The following is a 20,552-nucleotide window of genomic DNA, read 5'->3' as shown; positions in this document are numbered from 1 at the left end:
TGTTGTAAACCGTAACAGTACCATGTAAAATCTGCTTGAACTGTGCTCATAAGCATAGCTGGGGAACTTGTCCAGTGCTGCCAGCACCTACTGGGTCTCAGTAGTTGGATGGGCTTAATCGTTACAAGCATGGCTATATTAGTGCTGGGGTCTGCCAGTTAATAGTGCGATTGAGAAATCAAATTAGTCCAGCAGTATGATATGCAGTCTGTTTAGCATCACTGTTAGAAACAGTTATTGTAGTTCTATGATAATGTCTTTATTTGTGATGTTGGATGTGCTTTGCCATGATGTAGCTGGTTGAGCTCCAAGTGCCCGACTCATGCCAATTTAGAATGAGACTTCATTCTAAAATTTTTCTTACAAACAAATTCCCGGAAAAAAAAAATAATCAGAAAACTCTCCTACAGGTTATTGCTCAAGATAAATGTGCTCTCCAAGATCACAGCAACAATTTTATGAGACTGGCATTTCTGTAAAATACTTGGGTTCAGCAACATGGCATTTTCTGACAAACCATCAGCTGAATCTAGTTTATAGATTATCCTTAAAGTGCTCAATGTCAAACCTATTTTCTCCTTCCCAGGGAGGATATTGTCCTATGATTTATCTAAGCTACAGCTGCTTTCAGTTTTAATCTTGAGAAGAGATATTGTCTGGGTAAAACATATGGTCAGGTACCCTGTGCCATCTACCTCAAACCACTATACTTTTGTTAAAATCTTGCTTGGGAATGAAGTTTCTGGTCTGCTAAAGTAGATGCTTTTGCACTCTTAAGTTCATGGCATCTACGAAGTTGTTTTCAACTATGTCTTGCATGAAGACTGAGGGAGAGTTCCTTAAAGCAGCATGAATCATGCAAGAATTTGTGGTTTTCTTTTACTTAGTGCTATTATTGAGGCTTATGGACCATACCTAGAAGGAAAACTCGTATTCCCAGTGAGACTATGCTTTCTGTGAAGCACAATGCAATATGACTATACAAGAATTGCCTTCTTTTCCTGGAAGAGCCTTGTGCTTTTGCCATTATTCACAGAAGGCTATACAGGATGTTTTGACATCACTATACATACCTGTAAAAGCATCTATGAAGGTTTCAGAGCACCAGCAATTTGTTAAAATTATTTTTGAGTTATGATGTAGAGTTGAGCAAATGGCTGTATGATCTGAAACCAAAAGGGACCATGTATTTTTCTCATGTTTTTTAAAAAAGTTGCATATGCGTTTGAATTAAGAATCTCTAGCTGGGGCCTACTGTGAAAACAACCCATGGAAATAAGTTACCATTCATCCCAATGTGCTCCTTCTAAAGTGGCAAATAACACAGATTTCATTGTGCACTTTTAATGACTCCAAGAAAAACAGCTTATATTATTTGTCCACTGAAAATGAATAGCAGTGAATGTTTTCCTACACAGAGTATTTTCCCACATGCATTGTTTTCCTACATACATTTATATATGCCTTACATGTATTAGTTCTCTCACTTTCTAGACAAAAATACTTGCTTTTTTTTTTTTTTTTCCTAAAATTCATTATAGATAACTTGTATAGGAGCCAGAACTGCATATGCTTTCAATATACAGAGAAGAGCATAATTTTGGAAAATACAGAGTTGATGAGGAGTTGTTTTTCTTCTGTCACAGTAGAAGTTTGCCTCTCAAGGAGGGCTACCTCCTCGTGGAAGGGGAAAGGGGGAAGACAGCCTTTTAGATTGTCACATTTTCTTCTTTCAGTGAAAAAAAAAAAAAAAAAAATTCTTCTGGATTCGCTGTGGTTTCCTTGTGAACACGTGTTTTGGAGATATCTGTTGACGCACTAGTTTTCTACTGAACCTGCTTTCTGCAGTGTTTTGTGGGGAGTATTCCTCCATCACGGAAGGTGGGGAGGAGGAACAAAGAGTATTTGCTTTCAGGCTGGCATAATTATGCTTCTGTTGTGATTATGTCTTATGTACCGTAACCTTTTCTTGGCAGAATTTTGCCATGACCTGATTCACTGAAGAAAGCACTATAAACTGGCCAGGGCGCTGAACATGGCGGGGGCTCCGGCGGACCTCAGGGCAGGGCCCGGCAGCCAGGGCCTGTCCCTGTCCCAGCCCCGCCAGGAGCCGGGCAGCTGGGGGGGCCGGGGGTAGCCCCGGTGCCCTGCACATCCCTGGGGATGGGCTCAGGCTGAGGGAGCCATGGTGGGTGGGCCCAGCTCCGGGCTGTGGGGAGCGGGCAGGCTGCCTGGCCGCCAAGCTGCTGCTGCAGGGGCTGGCAGCCTCGGGGATGGGGCTGCAACGGGTTTCCCGGTCCGGCTGGTGCCCTCATGGCCCTGCCAGGAAGCTCCGCCATGTTCATACTCTGCTGCAGGGCGAGCTGTGACAGCTCAGGGCTTCCTGGGGGCTGCCATGGCGAGGGTCCGTTCCAGGAAGCCTCCGCTCCAGGGGGCAGGGGCCTTTCCCAGCTCTCCGAGAGACAGGAGCTAGCTCAGGGCTTTCCATCTCCCAGTAGGAGTGTTTTGAGAACATGAACTCTTAACCGGGCATGCCGACAGCACACCAGCTGTGTTGCTTTTAGTATTAAATTTAGGGCCTGACAAGCTGAGCACTGGGTACTTTCCTAAGTGCCTTCCTGGCCTGCCGCTGTCCCCTGTGTTGGAGGTTGCAGAAATGGCAGCCCCCCACTGCTGTCAGTGATGTCCCCCATCACCCGGGGGGACCAGGCGAGCTGCTCCCAGCAGCAGGCACCCCTTCACTGTCAGCGCTGCAGGTGCGGAGGGGCAAAACTGGCCCTGCCGAGGGTGGCCACGGCATCGAGATAGTGGGTGCCCTGCAGTGAGCGGGCAAGGTGGGCTCTGGTGCTTTCTGTGTTTTAGCTGCTGAGGAGATTTATTTCCCTCCTTTTTGTGTTGCTCACTTTTTTTGTTTTCCGTATGATGAGTTCCCTCTGTAATGGCAGTTAGCAGGCATCCAGTAATCTACATAACTGGGGGAAGACAAATGTGGACTGAAAATGCGCCAGAGAAGTGCGTTGGAACTACCAGCTGATTTCACTGTATCACGCAGCCAGGATGGAAGACGTGAAATAATACATGGCCCCTGAACTGGTGTAACATCACCAGTGCTCTGCCTGCAGCTGTACTGCAGCAGGGCACCATCAGCGTGTGCCACAGGGAACCGTAAAGCCAGGAATCCCATTTCAACTGCAGATTTTATGCTTCTGTTATTTTTTTTCTTTTTAACTGTAAATTTTTTGGTGGTTTGACTCGGTGATCTTAAAGGTCTTTTCCAACGTAAACAATTCTGTGATTCTATGATTCTATGGTACAAAGACTCTAAAAAAAATTCCTTTGTATGCCAAACTGCTGCTGATGCACTCTGTGACCTTGGTGTTACATTCAACATCTTTATGATCTGGTGCCACATTTCCATTCTTCAAAGGGCAGTTATAACACTTAACTAATTAATGTCTCTGTGTTGTTTGATGCCCTTGAGCAATTAGAAATATAAAGCTACAGATATACAGGCAAATAATAATATTTCAGGCCTGCTGGACTCTGGTTCCAACTTGCAGTCATGAAACTGAATTGTCAAAGTGAGAAGCTGGAAAGAAACTCTGTAAGAAGCTGCAGTGAGGAAAGGATCTCCAAAAGCATTACCTTTTTTCCCTCCCTCCTGATGAAACGCTCCATTATTTTACTTCCTGCATTTGAATCATTATATTTCTTGCTCCCAGTTCTTTTCAGAAATCATTGAAGTAGTTGTTACTCCAATAACATGATAATGGGAGAAGAAAAGAAAAATTTCTCTCCAAAACAGTAATTCTCAGGATGGTCTCAGTAACAATTTCTGTGTGGGCTAAAAAGTGAAGAAATAATATTTTCAAAGACTCATTCTAGGGAAGGGCTTCTTCCAGTTTTAGGAAGTCTTTAGGATTGTGATTTACATTTAGAATATATGCTGCAGTGCAATGACAATAAACTACAGTATTTTCAGTTTTTAAGTTAGACAATGTGTCTGCAGACTCAGCGACTGTCACAATTTTAGTACTTGAGTGTGAATTTTACTACCTAGTTCATGGTTGGATCATTGAATTAAAAAATAGCAACTAGAACGAAAGATTTGAGCTGATTTCAAATGAATTTTGACAGATTTATAATTACTTTCAGAGATTCCATAAATAAAGACAGAAACTGCTTTTGGAAGGTAAATGATTTGTTGAACATTAATTGCTCAGTTCTAATTAGGATAAACATTTTTACTCATGGGAATATACAGGCTCAGATGTTTATTAATTCATATATGTCGCCGTTTTGTTTATGAATAATTTTGAAACTGATAATACCCAAGTTCATGTATTGTGCAGTTAGTTACTATGGATACTTGGTTTGCAAAATCTGTGGCTTTATGGCTTAAGTTACTGCCAAAGACTGTATTGTTCAATAGTACGTCTTTTTTTTTTAGAGAAACACATGAGGTGGTATGAAAGTATGGTCATAGTCATGCACACAGATCTGGCAGAGCAAACTCTGAGTAAATATCAGTGTGCTGTATTTTGCAGTCATCTCTTTGTGTCTTGGAGGAGATTTGTCAGATTTGTATAAATAGGGCTTTTAAAATAATGGCTTTTATGTAAAAATTCAGGCATTATTTTTGTTTTGACAGAATCTTCCCCCCTTCTATCTCCCCACATGCCAGTACTAATGCAGCTCTCTGAAAGCCCAGTCAGCATTCCTGCCCTTTGCTGTTGTTGTCCAGTCTCATGGCAGTATTGTGCTATAAATAGTTCATCCTTTAGTTATCAAGACTGTATGCTTCACTTGGTTTCTCATTTAATGTGTTTCCTTTGTAAAAGAATTTTACATCCATTTTATTAAATATTGTCAAGTATTACTCAGTGACACATTTACCAATAAGCAGCATGTAAAAATGGTGCTCCACACAGTTGTTACTGTCATGTTCCCATCTCAAGCGCATGTCCTGGGGCTATTGCTGACTCTTCTGCTTTGGAAATCCTCTCAATGGCCAGATTCTGCATGAAAATCACATGTCTATTCAATAAAAAAATAAGTTTAAAGGTAAAATTACCTTTCTTACAGTAGTTATATTGCAGGGTCTTTAGACACAGTAAGACACAGCTAGTTATAACTGGAATAGCAGTACTCAAGCAAATGGATGAACCGTTTGTGGGGTGCGGGTTGCAGGGTGGATTGCTGAAGTGGCTAAGCAATGGCAGCAGAAACCTGTGAACAGAAAATGAGTAACCTTCTGAGGTTAGTGAGAAAGCTCAGCTGAAAACAAAACTTCCCTGTAATTGCTTGCATAAGCAGGGCCTCTTTCTCAAATAAAAGCAAAGCGTGAAGATTTATGTCTCCCTCTTCAAATGTCTATTTTGTACAAAGTTAGGTGACAATCCTAAACAAACTTCTTACTCATAAAGCAGCAAAAGAGAATCATTATTCATTCAGGGTATCAGTACTCATTCAGTCAGTCATTCCCACAGTGGCAGCTGGAAGTGCAGTCTCCACGTGTAGGTGCTGATGGGGTGAGGGGATGTCAGTGGAGGGACCCCAGTATTTATGCAGCCCCTTTGGCAAGGCAAGGCGTGGCGTATGATTTCTGTAGCCTCAGTTGTCCGGCAGGTAATAAGCTGTCCTTAGTTAATAAGTGGCAGTTTTTGTGAATTGGTGAGCGTGGCTTGGAGTCGGGGGCCTTGAGATCCCCAGGCAGGTGAAGATTCAGCTCCACGGGGCTGAATTCAGCCCTGCATTTGCACGCAGAGGCAAAAAACTGCTGCTGGCTGTTGTTGTCTGCACTGGCACCTTTGAGAGCGTGCCAGCAGGCACTTACGAGCAAGTACTGTGCCAGAGCTGGCTGCATCGCTGCTTAGAACTGCTGAGTAAATTAAGATGTGTACTAATTTTGAAAAGAAAACTCTTATCTTTACTTATATTCTCTTGGGCCCTGTGTATTCTAACACCTTTGAGCAACAGGTGGTAGAAATTAAGCACCATTGACCTTGACTAGTATTTTGCCGGGTCCTCTCCTCCATACCCTTTCCACAAACAAACTGATAATAAATGCTCATCAAGAAGCAAGTTGTCTGTTTGAACTTGTTTTTTGAATACATTATCTCCTGTAGTTTCAGCTTCTATTTTATTTCTCTTTACTTCATTCAGTCATTTTATAGGTTTTGTTATTTTCCTTCTCCTGCTCCTTATCTTCTTTGTTAAAAATCATGGATGATTAACTGTAGGGCTGGCAATGTAGCCTGGAGAAACAGATCTAGAAGTCTAAATTTTGTCCTAAGTGATAATTTTCACATACTTGTTTTTAATATCTTACATAAACTGAATGATTGATTTAAATGGTCCTTCAAGTGGTAATTGCTCAATGGACTGTTCAATGTAGTGCTATCACAGTGAATATAAAATGTCAAAAAAGTAATAGCAATGAAGTTTAAGAGAAATAGGCACGTCATTCATGGCTAGGAGGAGCCTTGCTGATGAAGAGGGGCACCTGTCTGAGCTTCACTGAGGAGGTGATGTTACTGACTGTCTATGGGAAGACACTTGGACTCAGTCTGAAAAGGCTGGTCCCAAAGGCTAGAGCATGATTCAAACTTTCAAAATGTTTTGCATTTTCATTAGGCTGAGCTGAATATATATATACAAAAAAACCCAAAAACAACAAAACCCAAGCCAAAACAAAAAAAAAAAATCCAAAAAAATGGTGGAAGCATTTGGTATTTGAAAGCTTAATATTTAGATTTAAGTAGATGGATGACCTAAAGGTTACAATTTCATAATTTCACACAGATGATTTATATTTGAGATGAATGGCCAACAGTAGCACAGCATGTAAAATACTTTAAAAGTACATTTTAATTGTAACTTAAACAGGATTTAATGGAACAAATTGCTCTTTCCTGTTATAACATGTAAAAAAGAGAACTATTTCCACGTTTGTTGGTGAAAAAAAGGCATGAATTTACTTTGTTTGTTCTCCCATGGCTCTCATAACAAGAGCTAACAGTGAAACTTTACCTAGTGCAATTTTCTAATTTTTGTTTTAAATTCTTACTGTATGAGTGTATGAATGGATCCTTAGGGTGAAATGTCTTGGTTTTAGGCATTACTTTATAGATTTGCCTCATTCTGTTCATGGAAATATAACGTTTTAAAGGTAACATTTTCATAGGCAGTCAAATCAGATGAGACACTAGTCCTAGATGAAAGGCAAATATGCTCTTAAATAATCATAGGCAGAGTATTGAATTTTAACTCGTCAAGGAAGAATGCATTTTAGCATGTAGGTGTTTGGCATTATGCTTGGGTAAAACCAGTATAAACATAAGGAGCAGAGTCAGTGTCAAAATGCAGATTATGAGGAGAAATGCAACAGTAGATTTTAATAACCTCATGCCTTGTGATTCATATTTCTGATCCAGTTTTGCACTTTCTGTAGTTTTGTGGTGTTTTTAAGAGAGTTTCAAGGTATAAACTTGCCATCGGAGGTGGAAGTGAGAAATTTGCCAGGATCCACTAGTGCGACCAAAAATTAGTGTGTTCTTTCCTGCCACCCTGGGTTTTGTCAGGTGTAAGAGCAACACCAGCTACTCCTGGTTGCTTGCTGAAATCACTGTTTATCTAGCTGGTTTGCTTGTCTTGGGTATATATAAAGATCTGGCTGGCAGAAAATGGAAAAAAAACCCCACAACCCCCCCCCCCAAAAAAAAACTCCCCAAAACCCCTGAAGTAAGGAGTATGAGAACTGTAGATAAAAAAACCTGCCCGGGCACGACTCTGTGCAGCCTGCTGGAGGTGAGCCTGCTTTAGCAGGGGGTCAGGCTAGATGATTTCCAGAGGTCCCTTCCAGCCCCAACTGTTCTGTGGTTCTGTGATTTGCTGAGAGTGAATCTGCATATCAGAAAAAAAATAGGGTGAAGCACTAGGAGAGCGTTGTGAATCAGAGAGGTATTCTGCAAATCTGTAATTAGTTTTGTAAAGCTGGCACAGCCATCTCAGCCATCTTTCTTGCTTGAAATGTATAACACACCACCATTGTAATTGTCTCAAACTGTAGCAAATGTTGAGACTTTGAAATATAGAGATCATGTTTGTTCTTAAAGTTCCTGAAATCATGAATCTGGGTTATGAAAGCAATTGAATTGACTTAAAAACTCTAAGATAAAATGAAATCAAAGCATATTGGTAGGCAACAGCTTTCCAAGGTATGCTACTGGTATTTATTTTCCTGGGCTTGCATATATGGGGGAAGATGATAAAACTTTTCCTATAAAGAAATTTTGATACTTGTTGGTAGGCAGAAGTGTCATTTTCACATGAAATAATACGTGGTTACAGCAGTCACTTTGTAAATGGCAGTATATCATTTGAATGCTGGGGAAACATAGATGTTTTTGATAAATGCTGTTTCAGTGCCTTTCAAGCTAACTCAAGCTAAAGAAAAAAAGAATAAGTGAAATAAAATTGCATGTTATTTTTTAAAATGTTTCCTCAGCTTTCAAGTCTGGCTAGTCAGGCTATTTAATGATATCACATGTACTGTCCATTTTTAAAAAAAAACCTTCTATCTCTTTATTTTAATATTTAATATGAGCTCGAGACATTTATGGTGGAGAGCTTACATTAAGAACTGAGCCACCAAAGTTCACAGATGTTTAATGACAATGATTTATTTTGTTTGAAATGTACAGAATTTTAACCACATGGAGTTACATCACCCAATTTCAGTACTTACAGAAATTTTAATTCTAGTTCAGCTTGTGAACTTTTTTCTAACATTGTTGTTTTGTGTAACTCATCTGGTGCCACTGGAGTCGCTGTCAATTTACAAGTGCAAATATTGTGCTCTTACTTGTGTTACAAGCTTCAAAAAAACACGTGAAATCTGAACAAGGACAAATGAACAAGGAGTAGATGATTTTGTTCCAAGCTTATTTGTATAAAAGTATGTACTTTATCAATTAATACTGGCTGAAATCATGTTTCTGAGAAGCTGACAGATTCTGTTCCTGGCTGTTAGATTTAGTTCATGTCATAGAAGTAGGGGGCATCCTGTTCATCACGGAAATGCTTTTAGGAGGTTTCTTTGCTGGTGAGTTTGTGGAAGGGCAAAGGTGAAGGAGTGAGGAGAAAATTCTTTTGCTAATGCAAGTATTTCCTGTAGACAGCAATTACATACAGGTCTGTGAACTTTAGTTAGCTATGTACAAGCATTTGAACTGTGAGCTCAACATAGTGTTTGTCTAACCTTCCTTTTTTTCTTTGTTCCAAGAGATCTGGTACAGACTTCTCAAAATAATATTTTTTTTCTTTATAAGTGAAAGATCAAATAATGCAATTATTTGACCATTTTCTCACCAATTTACAGTCTGTATACTGTAAGAGAGTTCATTAAGTGGGAAGCATACATAGAAGTTTGGCTTTTTCCTGACTTTTTCTGCAAGCTATGATTCTAGCTGTGCTAATAGAATCTACTTGTTACGTAGCTATTTTGCAGTTGTTTTATCAGCTCATTGTTTGATGTCACATTGACTAGCAATTCTCTGTTTGAGCTTAATTTATGAGCTTATTCTGGAGTAAATAATTATATTTCCTTTGTTCTGTGCCTCTTACTCAAATGAAAGTATAGCTTAATGCTGCCTTCAGGTGGTGTGGTTTTTTACCTAACTAGTAATAGCGTCTAGTAACAATACAGAAAATCTGTATAATGGCTAATACTGATCTGGCACAATAAAGAAAAATGCTATTTCAAAGGAAAAATACTCTATTGCATTGTAGGTGGAAAAATATACTGGGAGTTATTATCTATTCTGTTGAAGTAATGTCATTTCTGCTAAGGAATGCTGATGGATGGGATGGTGACTTTCTCTCTGCTAGTTTCTGGGGTACAGACTTTGTGGTTGCCGTAAGCCTTGTTCCCATGTACCCACCCAAAATATGCCTATGGTTCCTTCTCTTGGGGAAAATAATCAGTTATTTTCTACTAGTACTTTCAAAAGTCACAAAGGAATCCAAACAGAATGTGAAAGGGAGGTTCCTTTTCCTCTGTACCAGCTCTCCAGGCATTCCTGAATGGAGCAGGCTGTAGCATCCAGAGCCTCTTCAAGCAGAATCCCCCACCCTGGCCTATCAATGGGAGATGCAGCTCTGAGGTGCTCTGGTTTAGGTCCTGGGTGCCAAATGTACCCTGTGGGTCCGAAGGAGTAGAGCAGGATTTTTTTTTTATTTTTTTTTCTGACTTAACTGCTTCTCACTTCCCAATATGGTCAAATATAGGGCACAGTGCTAGCAATTGTCTTTGGTATTGTTAGAACTCATTGACTGACTGTGGTTTATCATCAAATTGGATTGTCCAAGAATGTCAGACGAGCATCATGGGAATGAGGGAATGAGTGGCATCAGCATGAAAGCTATGCCTCACAGTAACTAGAAGCGTATGTACTGTGTTGAGACTAAACACGTCCAGTGTTATGGAATTCTGAAAATTAAATTATTTCAACTGTTTCCTGATTAGAGCGATGTTTGAAATAACCCCCAAAATGGAGATGCAGAAAAAAACCCATGCTAGCTAGAAATCCTTGGGGAGCTGATTTTTCAGAGATACTAAGAATGCACACATCCTATAGAAATCCAAGAACTCCTTGAATGCTGAGTAGTTGAGTTACACAGGCCTTATAATTATTACTTTAGCTTTAATTTGTCCTATGTATCACATCCCATCTTTACCTTAAATTTAATACTGTTCTATTTGGTCCGGGGAAGGAAATGGAATCTGACTAAATTGTCAGATTGTTACCGCAAAAAGAAACATCGAGTGCTATAGCAAACACTAGTTTGACACTAGAGCTGGTTCAAAAACCTCATGATACTTATGAAAAAATTATTAGAAAAAATGTGGGGTTTTTCTCCAAAAATGCTTGCCACGTTTTGTCCTTTTCAGAATAATTTTCAAAATCAAACCTTTTTTTAATATTTGTTTAAGTTTTTAGGATTTAAAAATACTCATTTTATGCCATCGCATTTTGGAAGAGATGTTTCATTTTTTTCTACTCTTCTTGAAATTTTTTTCTCAGCTTTTGTGATTGCAAAAATTTCCTGGAAACAATTTTAAAGAAGTGGTATGAAATCCCCAGATTTTTATCTTCCTCCCACTTCCCCCCCCAAGTAGAAAAGATAATGTGGGGCACTAGTTAAAGAATGAAAAAAAAAGAACTGGAAAGAGAGGCAAAAATCCACTAAGCCCAACAGTCCAAATCCGAAGTCTTGATGGTCAATGAACTTCCAGAGCTAAATATACATGAAAGTCTAGCTCAACAAGCACCTCCAGAAGGAACAACAATTACATTGCATCAGTGAGAATAAAGATGGCAAGCCCTGAAACATTTAGGCTAGGTTTCATCTCACCCAGCTTAGGCTGCCTAGCAGTTATGAGCCTGGCAAAAGGAAATCATCTGGGTAATGGAAGCAGATGACAGACAGTAATTTATTCCACCTGTATTATTAGTTGAAGTTATACAAGATTATTTCATTAATGTTTTGCTTTTGCCTATGTAATTAACACTCATAGCTCAATCTCAACCTAATTTTTCTTATTGTCCAGCATGTATTTTTTCAAGATACCATTACAAAGCAGATAGACAGCTACCTGTAACAAAATAGGCAAGACAAATACAAATCAGTTAACCACTCTGGGATGCCCAGGAAGTTTGATCTCATTCAAATAAATGGGCAGTTTGTTTTCAACAGGCAGACATGCAGTGGCTGTTGAAATCAAGTTAATAACTCTGCCCCATTTCACAGGAGTGGATTTACCAGTAGGAAAATGAGGATGAAGAGAAGGATGTCATGCCTCTACTCCACTGCAATTAATAATGCCAAACGCTGCAAGCGTGTGGTAATACGATCCATTAGTGGCTTTGCAGTTCCCTCTCTCCAGTTCTGCTCCAGAAATAGATGCATTTCAGTTCTGTTCCAAAAAGCAGGAATAATAATAACATTTGCAGGGCTGGGTAAAAAGCTAGAGTTTCGCTAAAGGGAGCATGAGAATTACTGACTGGTGTCAGAGGAGAAATTTGTGAAAAGGTTAGGACAGGTTGCACGAAACTTTTAATGGGGGTTCCACAAAACTTCAAGATACTTCATTTTACCCGACGAGTGCGGTATTTTTGCATGTTTCAGATTTACCTTCTCAAGTCTTAGGTTTATAACTACATCTTGCACACACGTAAAAAAAAAAAAAAAAAAAAAAAAAAGTGCCCATAGCAATCATAACATTAATCCTAGTAATGATGGCTTTGAAATTCTTAGTAATCAAAAATATTTAGCTTCATAGCTAAATATTTTTATTTAAAAGATTGGAGAAGTATGTGTGGGGTTAAGAAGAGAGGAGGTAATTTGCCATGACCTATTTTCATTCCATTCCAATCAAAATTACACCACTTAGCTGAGTACTAAAAAGGGATGCCTGAAGCACACTTGCATTAAATCATCTGTTAATGTCAGGCCAAATTTCTGGTCTATTGCCTTGTAGGTGGTGACAGCCCTTTGCAAGGGATACCTGTGTTTTGCACCCTCATCAGAAACTTTTATGTGCTAGGACAGCAAAAAAGGCCTGAAATATTGATAGCTGATGTGAAGAAAGATCTCCAAAGACATAAGATGAAGAACTAAGAAAAGAGTTGGAAAAACACATCTCCCCTGTAACTATCTCTGAAGTCATGGTAGTCTAATTCAGCCAAAACATTCATATTTTGGCACAAGAGATTCATAGGATGAATTTTTCTTGACGTAAAATGAAATATTTGCAAATTCAGTCATGGTGTGAAATAAATGTAACTTCTCCAAATTTCATGGTATTGCAGCAATATTTGGCTTCTGAACAAGTATCACAGTTAAGTACTTGTCCCCTTTCCTCAAACTGAAAAAATGTAAGCAAGATAAAGCTTTCCCAAAGACGTTCTCATATGTTTTGATTTTTGTCTGGAACAAGACACCTAAGAATCATTTTTTTTTTTTTTTTCTCGGTTTATTTTGATCCTTCTGATGCCTCTTTCATCTAGTTTTGGTTCTTGTGGCTGCCATGGAATCTGGTAGGTAAGTCCTGAGTACAATGCAATGTAGAATTGGATTCAGTTCCTATTTAGTAAGACATGCAACTGTCTGTATAAGCCACAAAGGTCTAGTTTGCAAATACACCTTGTAACAGGGCTCCTTTCAGCACAGCATTCTGGTAGCAGATGCCTTCCCACCTCGACCCGCCTCCCCTCTCCCTCTCCAATACCCTGTCCAGTGGATGGAGCTGGGGTTGCAGAGCAGGAAGCTCTGCCTGTGAAACCTGGGTGTTCTGGGCTGTGGCCACGAGCAGCTGAGTGAAATACACTCGAAACAGGGGCTTGACAGGTCTGTCACCGCCGCGGCATACTGTGCGTTTATAGTTTAGCACTGTTGCTCTAGCACTCTGTGTGCCAAATGAAGTCGTTAGCAGCTTTGAGATCTATCAACCATCTGTGCCCGCTATCTGTTCATCCTCAAGGGGGAAGGAGCTGTCGGTGCAGAGCTACAGGGGGATGTAGTGGTGCTGGAGGGTCTCCGGGGTATGTTTGGGGCACTTGAATTAGTGTGTGCCTCACACAGCATCTACTGTCCATCCCCTCCTCCTGGATAGTGTTTGGGTCTCTCGAGAAGCCCGAGAACTGGTTACAGCATCTTTTGTTAAATATTCGCCAATGACCAGGAATACCTAGGCAGCTTTGGTGTGAATGAGAAACTTAATGATCTGTGAAGGGTTTTTTTATATCTTTAATTTACATTACATTGGGTTCATAAATTAGGGAAAAAAGTGTTAGTTATGGATTTCTTCCTGGTGGTGGGTTGGAACAAACCAGCTGTGTCACACCATTTACAGAGGTGGCTGGAGTCATTGTATATCAAAGCTGAAAATTATATTGACCCTATCAGTGCAACATTCCCTTTGGTAGTCCTTCTGGTGAGGGTTTCTTACATGCTATAAGAGCTGCCTCACTGTGTTGCAGTAACACGTGAAGACACAATGATCAATTATTATATAGTAATTATAATTTTAAATTGTTATTATTATTATTATATTATAATGTTATAATATAATATTATAATACAGGAACACATGAAGCTGGAATGATTGATTATTAGTTCTGGTGTTCGTAATTTGATTTGTGCAGCAAATGCTAGCTAATAATTATTTGTTTTCTTTCTCTTACTCCCTGTTGATATTTTTCATTGTCTTAGTGTCCAAAATTGCAAATCTGGAATATCCTGCTATCAAGTATGAGGCTGCTTTATTTAACCCAAATGCAAATCCATGGTATAAAGCAATATGAATAACGTCCGAACTGAAAGTAATTTCACCGGTATGTTGCCAAACTGAAGCCTTCATACCTTGTCAAATGCAAACACCAAAATAAATCTTCACGGCCAGACTGTTGGGTCTGGCACAGAGATTGCTCAGACAGTAGTTCCAAACGTCTTGAGAACAGAGACCTCTTCATGGGGTAAATTCGCAGAGTTTTTGTATGTCACTCAGAGATTTAACAGATTGCAGTAATTTTTGTTTGCTGATACTGGTCAGTCCGTAAAGGTGGTTTATTCTCTGTGTGTTTACCAGTCCAAGAAAGGTTATGTCTTCTACGTGGGTTACCTTACTGGGTCCAAGATACCTCTTTAAAGCATGTGCAGTCTCTCAAAAGAGCAAATCTTTTTGCTTAAGTCAATCAGTTTATAAAATATTGTTTGTTTTTTGAAATCGCAATTCCTTTTAAATAAGTTTGCAGGATTTATTGCCCTGGAGCCAACTCAAAGACTGAGAATTGATTGTTTAAATTGTTAGTGAACTGTATGGGCAGTCAGGCTATGATGACAAGCCTTGAGAACTCTCGGATACTCCTAAGGAAGTTTTGCATCACAGAGGTTGAAAAGTCTGTGACTTTCCCCTGAGAATTTTCCTTTGGATCTCATGCTGGGAGAGGTATTATTTCAGAAATTTTGGAAATGGCAAAGAATTCATCTCCACAACTTTGAAGTTCCGACATACGTGGACATTTTTCCTTATTTGTGGGCATAACAAACTGTGTGAGTACTCTGCTCTGTCTCCGTATGGGGATATGCAGTTTTGGTGCTGCATAGCTGGATAGAGAGGAATTTTTAGAGGAATCAAAAGGGACAAGTTGAACAACAGCACAAATTAAATAACTGAGATAAATGATTCAGCAGGAGTTAAGATGACAAGGGCCATGCCTTTGTAAAGAAGAACACATTTCATGCAGTGCCAGATTGCTGAGAATTGTTTGTTCTTATTTTAAAACCTGGGATCACACAGAATCAGAACCTGATTGTAGTGTAAGGAATAAGGTGGCTCAGTTAAGGCAGAAAAAAAGACAATGAAAGGTGACCATGAAACCTGAATGAAATACTGTGATGCATGAGAAAGATGTTGTTTGTTTTGCTTTGGGTTTTTTTCCCCTAGAAATGGAGTTAGTTAACTTCCAGTCCCAGTAGGTTTTGATCTCTAAACAATTGCTTTAGGAACAAGCAGCTTACCTGCAGCCGTGTTACGTACTCCAGATTTAGCTGTTATTTGAGCTACGTCTGTGAATCTGGGGAGCTAGGAGAACAGATTTTTCTTCAGGTGTTCTGTAAAAGAAATGCCTTCTTCCTTTTGTTTCTATGGAGGTGTCAGCTACGTCACCTCTGGTGGTGCATTTTTGGATTGGAAACTCCCCTTGGTAGGACTGATCTTTAACTTTGAGATTTAAAACCTCTTAAAAGTTAATGTAAAGAAAATTGTAGATGAGATTCAACAGAATTTTAGAGAACAAAAAAACCAACCCCATCATCAGTTGACAGACTATGAAGATTTTATATTTGATTCCTGTTACCAGCTGCTAACTGTCTGTGAAGGACTGACATTATATACATTTCTCACACTGTAAACGATGAGATCTGCCTCCCACCATGACCATCTCAATTTGTCTCTCTGCACTTGCTGAGAACAGGAAAAAATAATTATAATTACAAAAAAAAAGAAAACCACAAACAAAAAAAAAACCCAAAAAGCAAAAAACCCCTAACACAAAACCAGCTGTCCGTGTCCCCCCCCCCTCCCCGGATATTTAAAAATGTAACACTTTAAATGTGTATAGCTTTTATTTTATTTTACTTTATTTGTACCTGAGTTTAAAAGGGGGAAAAGATTGTTGCCTGGGTGGTTAATCAAACTTCAGAGCACCTGAAACTTCTTGTGCCTATGGATTGTGTGCAAAATCATGCAGCTCAAAATTCCTGGGACCAGTTAGATTTCTGCTTGTGTTTATGTACTTAAATACCTTTTTTGATTCCTAGTCTCAAATTTGAAAATGCAAATAATAAATAGGAATAGATGGTATTTCACTACCTCTCTGGGATATTGAGATGCAACTGCATACTATGAAAATATCTAAAATAGAGAGGTTAAAAAGTGCCTTATGGCAAACTATTCTTGAAAGAAGTTCTTGATGTCTGAGTCCCAGAGCATCTATTCATCTCGTTTTTCCTCACACATATCCTGGTATAAAAAGCTAATGAATGTTTATGAAAAGGAAAAAGTAAACCTATTGCAACTTCTATGTGTAAGACTTTTCACATAATAGAATACGTACCTTTACTATGAAATGGTGAAACAGTCTCTATAACTCTACAGTAATAAACATTCAGTATTGCTAATATAAACATTTTATGGTAATAATAGGAGATTTGCAAGGAAGAAGGATTCATTTAGCTCTAAGAGATGTTTGACCTCTGCTACTTCATAATCCGTTAGAGAGAGCTAAGGTCCACATAAGCTGGCTTTCTTTCTCTTTTACCTGGAAGGCATTATTTTCTCAATAAATACCTAAATCAAGTAAATACTTTTAGAACTAGGATAATTGCCACTTTAAATGGACTAATCTTTGCTCAGAAGTTGTCTGACACTTTATATCCAATGCCAGCAGGAAAGAAATAATTAAGATGTATGCTTTTGGTAATTGATCAGGAACATTTGAATGGGTTACATAAATAATAGACTAGTCAAAGTATTGTCTAACCATTTAAAAAAGCACATGCCCTACTGCATGTACATTTATTTAAATTAACTTTGCTGTCAGAATTTATGAGAAATTTTGAAAGAGGATTTCATTTTCACCTTATGGCTAATGCTCTCATAAATAACAATTTGTCAATTTATAGGATAAGATATACTATTAAATTGTTCAGCGTACCTCTTTAAAATAGAGGTGCGCATTTACTGTTCTGGGCAATTATTCTATGGATAAAACTGCAACTTTCAAATCTCATTTTCACGTCTGCCAAATCCTACTCTAACTCATTTTTTGTTCTAATGAGGATTAATGATATTAATAATCTAAAGTTATGCAGAAAAGACCTGGGACTTTTCTTGTATATGCAGTATAATGCTGTGGTTTTCTACATAAAATATTTTGTTAATATTTCATTGATAGCTGACCAACAGATTGTCTAAAAAACAATATTAAAAAAAAACCCACAAAACCAGCTGTTAAAAAACAAAAAATCAGATATTTAAAAGATACATTAGGAACTGGGTTCTGGTCCTTGTTTAAGCCCATGAAAATGATACTTGCTAATTATTTACTAAGTGCTGATCTGTCTGGGAGTTGAACACCAAGAAACTGCAGTCTGGTAGTTTGGGGTAGGGTTATAGCTACTTGCAAGCAACTTCCATTTTCTAAAACCACTTTAGCTTTGTATGATTGTATGAGGGAGGAATACACTATCAAGCTGAATATTTGAGGTTAAATGAAAGGTTATATTTCTCTTATGTGGTAATTTGAACATGCTTTTTTGTTGGATCTTTTACATGCAAACCAAAATACCCATAATGTTGGGGTTTGGACTAGTGTGTCTCCAGAGGTCCATTCCAACTCTGACCATTCTGTGATTCGGTGATTCTGTGAAAGATATGGTATTGCACAGTCTTTGTATTTATTTATGCCTGTATCAGGTTGCCACAGTCCAGGCTGCTGTTTGCTTCAAAATTTCCCAGATATATTTTTGGGCTCTGCTGGTACTCATTAAAAGGTGCTGGGACAGCCTGGAATCAGCAGAGTCCCCACATGGAAACAGCCACTCTTCTCCTCAGCAGTCACTGTCATCTGTTTGTGTTGTCTCTGGGCTGAGCTTCTCAGGCTCTGTGTAGGGTGGCTTTTTTTTTTTTTTTTTTTACTCTCTGGAAAGGAAAGTAGGGCCTCTGCATGTGTTTAACCCCACATTTTTGCAGGATACTAATATTTCTGCTTTTAATTGACTGCAGTTTTACAGGAGAGTGTCCCCCAGATGTGATTGCTCTAAAATGAAAGAGCGCCAGTGTTGAGCTTGAATGTTTCCCATCCAATTACCAATTGCCCCTTCATTTTATTTTGAAAGTTTTTTCTTTTCACTTGAGTATGGGGTTTCCAAATGATTCTGGTAATCCTGGATTTTTTCCCTTGTTTTTACAGGTGACCTGTAACTGTTTCACCATCAGTAATGGAGAGATGCAGGATGTTGGTGTTGGCCTGTATCCCAGGTACTGTGGACACTGTTTCATTCATAGGCAAAATCTATGTAAGTTTTTTTTCCTTTTTTCCTAGGTAGCTGTAAGGGCCATCAAAGCAGCAGGTAACATGTCTAAACAAGAAACTAGGAAATGCAAATAAATTACAAGAGAATAAAAAATATGATCAAGTTGAAAACATTCTTGATAGTCCCAATTACATAATCAAAACAGTTTAAATAAAATACATCTTCTTATTTTATTTTTGTGGAGGTGGTAGTCTTTTCTAAGTAAGAATAAATGCTAACATCAAAAATACATGACTGGGACTAGCATAAGGAAACATACTAGCATAAGGAAACATCTTTAGAATACAGATATTTTGCAGCCAAGAGCCTCTGAAATGGTAATTTTAAAAAAAAATAAATAAGAAAGATTGAACACATTTATTAGTAAATTTCCATAACTACAAAACCAGTACGGTGAAAAGTTACGCCCCTTGAAAGATGGATGTTAATATTTGAATTTCTTATTAGTATTTATTTGTATTAGGTAAGAAGTAGGTACCAGGGATGGTTTTGCCTTCATAGATTTATTACCTGTAATTATTAATGTATGTATAGTCTATATGTTTAGTAAAATTAATATGTATAGTCTATATTTTATATATATATTTTTATATATATATATATATATAATACCATCTCATTTTTTTGTGAATGTACGGTTGAACTATGTTGTCAATACCTCAGTGAGCCTGTCTCTGTTGCTTCTTTTTCTAATAATGTCACGTTTAAGATTTGACTAAGGACACTTAATGTCTTAGAGCCTGCCTTGTGGTACAGGTGAGGGAAGGGTGGTTAGGAAGACATGGGAATCGGTGTTATGAAAAGTACAGAACAGTCATTTCACTTGGTAGTGGAATGGAAATGAATCCTTTCACATACTCGGGGAAAATGGAATATTATTTTGGAGCATTATTATTATTGAAATGTTTTCTTCTGGTTGAAAAAAGACCCTGACTGCAAAGAGAATGGCTATGTTCTGTGATAATGTGCTGCCAAGGGATGCAAGAGACTCTTTCCCAAGTCAGTTCAAGAGTTTTGCTGTAGCAAATCACTCTGAGCTGGGAAAATTGTGAACTTAAATCTGTGGTTCCCAAATCCTAGGCATATGCCCTTCCAGATTAATTCATATGCTTCCTGATGAAATTGTCTTCAAACCCACTAGTGTTTCCATAAGATGAAATGTGATTAAAAGTGCTTTGTTTAGTCTCAGTAAGAGGTTAGATGTTATTGCGTGTCTTGATAGCTTCAGCATCCCAATATATTTTAAAACAGATAAAACTCCTGCAGTCCTTCTCTGCATCACCTTGCCAGCAGCTTTGGGAGTATGCCCAGTGATCTCACAATAAGTGAAATGGATACTCTCTCCCAGCGTACGCTACTGGGTTCACGTGGAGATTAACCACAGATATTATATTAGGCCAGAAGAGGTATCAAGAGAGGCAGGCCCCTGTTGATAGCTCCTTTAAGAGTTAAAACCTGAATGAATAAACGTGGTTTGGTGCAGAGCTCTGACCCTCAGCAACATCCTCTATTTTGCCAACAACAGTAGGCATTTGGAGTTGCTGAATCAAGCAGTCAAAGAAAGCAATTAAAGGCAGCCAGGAGCTGGATAAGCCAAAAATTCTTCTTCCAGTCTGATGATGCCAGAATTGTTCTTTCAATAGGTCATTCCCATAGGGGAAGAACCATCAGCCCCGCGTCTGCTTGGGACAGATGCTGGCCTGGCAAAGTCAGTTGTTTCTCAGCTAATGAAGCATGGGACTCAAAAGTGTATAGCAGATATTGATTTTGCTCTGAAGTTTTCTTCCCAAAAGAGGGAAGGGCATGCCTGTGTTAGGAGATCCACCAGTGTTTGTGTCCCTTGGAGGTGGCAGCAGCTCCCCAGTGAGCTCTGCTGCTTCAGCTGTCAC

At 38.8% G+C, this 20,552-nt stretch overlaps 1 protein-coding gene across 4 annotated transcripts in view; it reads left to right on the top strand.

Moving 5' to 3' along the window:
• The window catches only part of SMYD3 (SET and MYND domain containing 3), a 419,814-nt gene that overhangs the window by 315,032 nt on the left and 84,230 nt on the right, over positions 1-20,552 (top strand). For all 4 annotated transcript variants that reach the window (XM_055714562.1, XM_055714564.1, XM_055714565.1 and 1 more), the window contains one exon: positions 18,540-18,607. In XM_055714562.1, coding sequence (XP_055570537.1) covers positions 18,540-18,607 — 68 coding nt within the window. The remainder of the gene's footprint in view (positions 1-18,539; positions 18,608-20,552) is intronic.

The sequence above is a fragment of the Falco cherrug genome, chromosome 6, assembly GCF_023634085.1.
Source record: "Falco cherrug isolate bFalChe1 chromosome 6, bFalChe1.pri, whole genome shotgun sequence".
Classification (NCBI taxonomy): domain Eukaryota; kingdom Metazoa; phylum Chordata; class Aves; order Falconiformes; family Falconidae; genus Falco; species Falco cherrug.
The sequence above is the reverse complement of the archived record's forward strand: the minus strand, read 5'-3'. Positions and strand labels throughout refer to the sequence as shown.